This window comes from Mesitornis unicolor, unplaced genomic scaffold, assembly GCF_000695765.1.
Source record: "Mesitornis unicolor isolate BGI_N332 unplaced genomic scaffold, ASM69576v1 scaffold47100, whole genome shotgun sequence".
NCBI classification, from domain to species: domain Eukaryota; kingdom Metazoa; phylum Chordata; class Aves; order Mesitornithiformes; family Mesitornithidae; genus Mesitornis; species Mesitornis unicolor.
The window spans coordinates 22,032-24,974 of NW_010160045.1; the positions used below are offsets into that span (position 1 = coordinate 22,032).

The 2,943-nt window shown below is 60.7% G+C and overlaps 1 protein-coding gene across 1 annotated transcript; it reads right to left on the minus strand.

The window, feature by feature from the left end:
• Positions 1-210: 210 nt before the first annotated feature.
• TMEM161A (transmembrane protein 161A) lies at positions 211-2,843 on the minus strand (the record flags this gene model as incomplete). The annotated part of the gene is made up of 10 exons (XM_010188519.1): positions 211-467; positions 656-752; positions 826-1,000; positions 1,192-1,305; positions 1,417-1,560; positions 1,643-1,703; positions 1,789-1,940; positions 2,236-2,392; positions 2,485-2,582; positions 2,763-2,843. Coding segments are annotated over 10 exons (1,336 nt in total), but the record flags the coding sequence as incomplete, so codon positions are not given.
• Positions 2,844-2,943: the final 100 nt, after the last annotated feature.

The window sequence follows — 2,943 nt, forward strand, 5'->3', positions numbered from 1 at the left end:
GGGCTGCATCCCCAAAGTGGTGGTGGGCCCAGAGCAGGCACGGCGGTAGTCAGCGGAGGAGCAGGCGATGCCCTGATGCATAAAGGGCCTCATGGCGAGAGCCGGTGGCAGAAACATACCCATGTGTGTGTCCAGATGTGCCACCACGTTGGAAACCAGCCCAGGCAAGGGCACCGGCTGCGCCCTGGGGCATGTCCCAGTTTCCCCCAGTCAGGAGGCTGCCAGGTACTGGTGGAAGTAGAGGCCAAAGAGACTGGTGACGACCTGGCAAGCAGCCACCCACCAGGTGAGGAAGGCGAAGAGTCCACGGAAGAAGAGAGGGGTGAAGATGCCACCTAAGACGCCAGTGATCTGCTCCACCGCAGCGCGCACGTCCTCCTCATCCTCACTGCTGGGATGCAGCGGTGCCGCGGTTGCTGCCACAGGGAGGGGAGGTGGCTCCGAGTACAGCCCCCATGAGTGGTGCCCTGGGTGACAGAGGGGACAGGGCCATGGGGGTCAGTCCTGGGGGCTGAGTCCTAGCATGCTCAGCATATGCGTCGGGTTCATGCCAGCTATGTCCTGGAGACACCTTGGATGCTGGTGGCTCGATGATGACTTCCGGGTCTCATCTTGTCCCTCCCGAGCCCCCGTGTCCCTCCTGCCACTGCCTTACCCAGTGTCTTGAGCAGCAGCGTGCAGTGGAGGGTGAGGATGATGGGTCCCAGGTACTGCAGGCTGACCACAGCGACGTAGCAGTAAATCCTCGTGATCTGCAGGTAACACAGATCAGCAGGAGCCATACCCAGACCTCCCCGGCTCCGATCCCATCTCCCATATCCACACCTTGCGCTGGATCTCCAGGGCGGTGATGCGCCCAGCCTCCTTCCTCATCTGCTCCACCCAGCGCTCGGCCAGGACCAGGTAGGCCTGGAGGTGATGGCGGGTGACGGCCAGGCGCAACAGGCAGAGGCCAACTATGCTCCAGAGCCGCGCCGTGTTGTAGGCAGAGTCCGACAAGCTGGGGGCAAGAAGAGGGGGCTGGCAGGAGGTCCTGGGGTCCAGAAACCCCCCTGCATCCCAGAGGGTCTGCTGGGAGAGGTGTTAGTGGTGGTGGTGGGGAGAATGAGGGGTTATTGGTGGTGGAGGAGGTGCACCCATGCCTCAGTTTCCCCTTGGAGCAAGGATGCCAGAGCCCGCTGCCCCACTTACATCTGCACCGTCTGCTTGCCCATGGGCGCGTGGAGCAGGAAGTCCCTCGAGATGGGCTTGATCCACATCACCACCACCAGGACAGGTGCCAGGAAGCTCAGGTGGAGCAGGACCCTGTGTTGGAGCCGTCAGAGACCCCCCGCTCCCTCCCTCCATCCCTTCACCAGCAAGGACCAGTTCACCCACACCCCCTCCACCCTCTGCCATCCCCAAATTTCACCCAACTGGGTCAGGGGCTTGTCGGCCGCCATCCGCAGCGCGTCGAGGTGCGTCTGGGCCAGGCGCAGCCCAGGAAAGGTCAGGCAGGCACCCAGGAAGGAGCAGAGGGCCACCAGCCCCAGCTTGAAGCCCAGCTTGGCCAGAGGCAGCCTGCAGAGAGAGAAGGGACGCACGGGTTGCTTCCTACCCCAAACTTTCAAAAAACCTCCCAAAAACCCCGTTTCCAACTCACATCCACTCCCAGCCCCACTGCTTCAGGGTGCTCTCCAGGTTGTTGGTGACACCAGCCAGACCTAAGGGGAGTGACCCCCCATAAGTGGAGTGCCCGCAGCTGCCAGGGACCCCCCCACGGCCTCTCCCCATTCCCCCCTCACCCACCGGGCTCCAGGCCGAACTCCAGGTAGTCCTCCCGGATCACCAGGGCCACCATGGCGAGGAGGAGGAAGAAGAAGGCAAAGGTGAGGCAGACGGAGCGCTCACCCCCCTCCTCCGAGCGGAAGTAATGACGCATTACCATGAAGAAGACCTTGCTGCAGGCGGGGGGCAGCCGTCAAGGAAAGCAGGGGTTTTGGGACCCCCAAAATGGCAGTGGGACTCCCTCCTGCTCATTAGGATGTCATAAAGCATCTGCCTCATTAGGCCACGGGGCAAGGCTTTCATAAGGCACCTTTACAGCTCATCAGTGAGCAGTTTATAAATGCATAAATTTAAGTTTTCCACCTCAATTGGCTTTTAAATTTATTTTTTTTTAAAGTATGGCAGGTTCCCTGTCCTGGACCCGCTGGGTAGTCGCAATTACACCCTAAAAATCTGGCAGAAGGATACATGGAGAAGACGATGGTCAGCAGGCACCAGAGCACTCCAATGTTCATCTCCTTCTGGGGGTCCACCAGGCAGTAGTAGCCCTCGGTGAAGACGTACACAGCGGTGGAGTAGACAGCAAAATCCACGAACCACTGATAATCCAGGAAATAACGCAGCACTGGTGGGACAAGAGGGATGTGTCACCACACGGTGGGGACCCATAGGGGGTCCTGGGCATGGTCGAGGGTCCTGGGTCATGATAGGGCTTACCAAGAGCATCCATGGCAGTGATGGGGCTGGTGTCCAGGCGGAGGTTGATGTCCCGGGGCACAGAGAGGGGCTTGTCTTCGGCCATGCCGTTCACCCTCCTGCAAGGGAACCCCGGGTTTGGGACGGAGGGCAAAGAGCTGGCTCGTCCCATAGTGCCAAAAGCCCCTCGGCGTGGTGGCACATCCCTTGTGACAACTCGTCACCAGCACTGGCCCCAAGCTGGTGTGGGGGTGACTTCCATTAGCCTCAAGCCAAAATATTTCTAATTTTAAGCTGACCTGTCCCGCTTGGTCTTGGGGTGCTGCTTCCCTGCCAGGGCGCAGAGCTCTTGGTCCGAGGGGTGCTTGTAGCGGTACAGGCTGGAAGGGAGCAGTCGGGTGTTGGGGATGCCGGGCGTCCCCCAGGTCCCACGGGGGATGAGCAGGGAGGGACAGGGGCCCCGTACCTGCCATTGCAGAG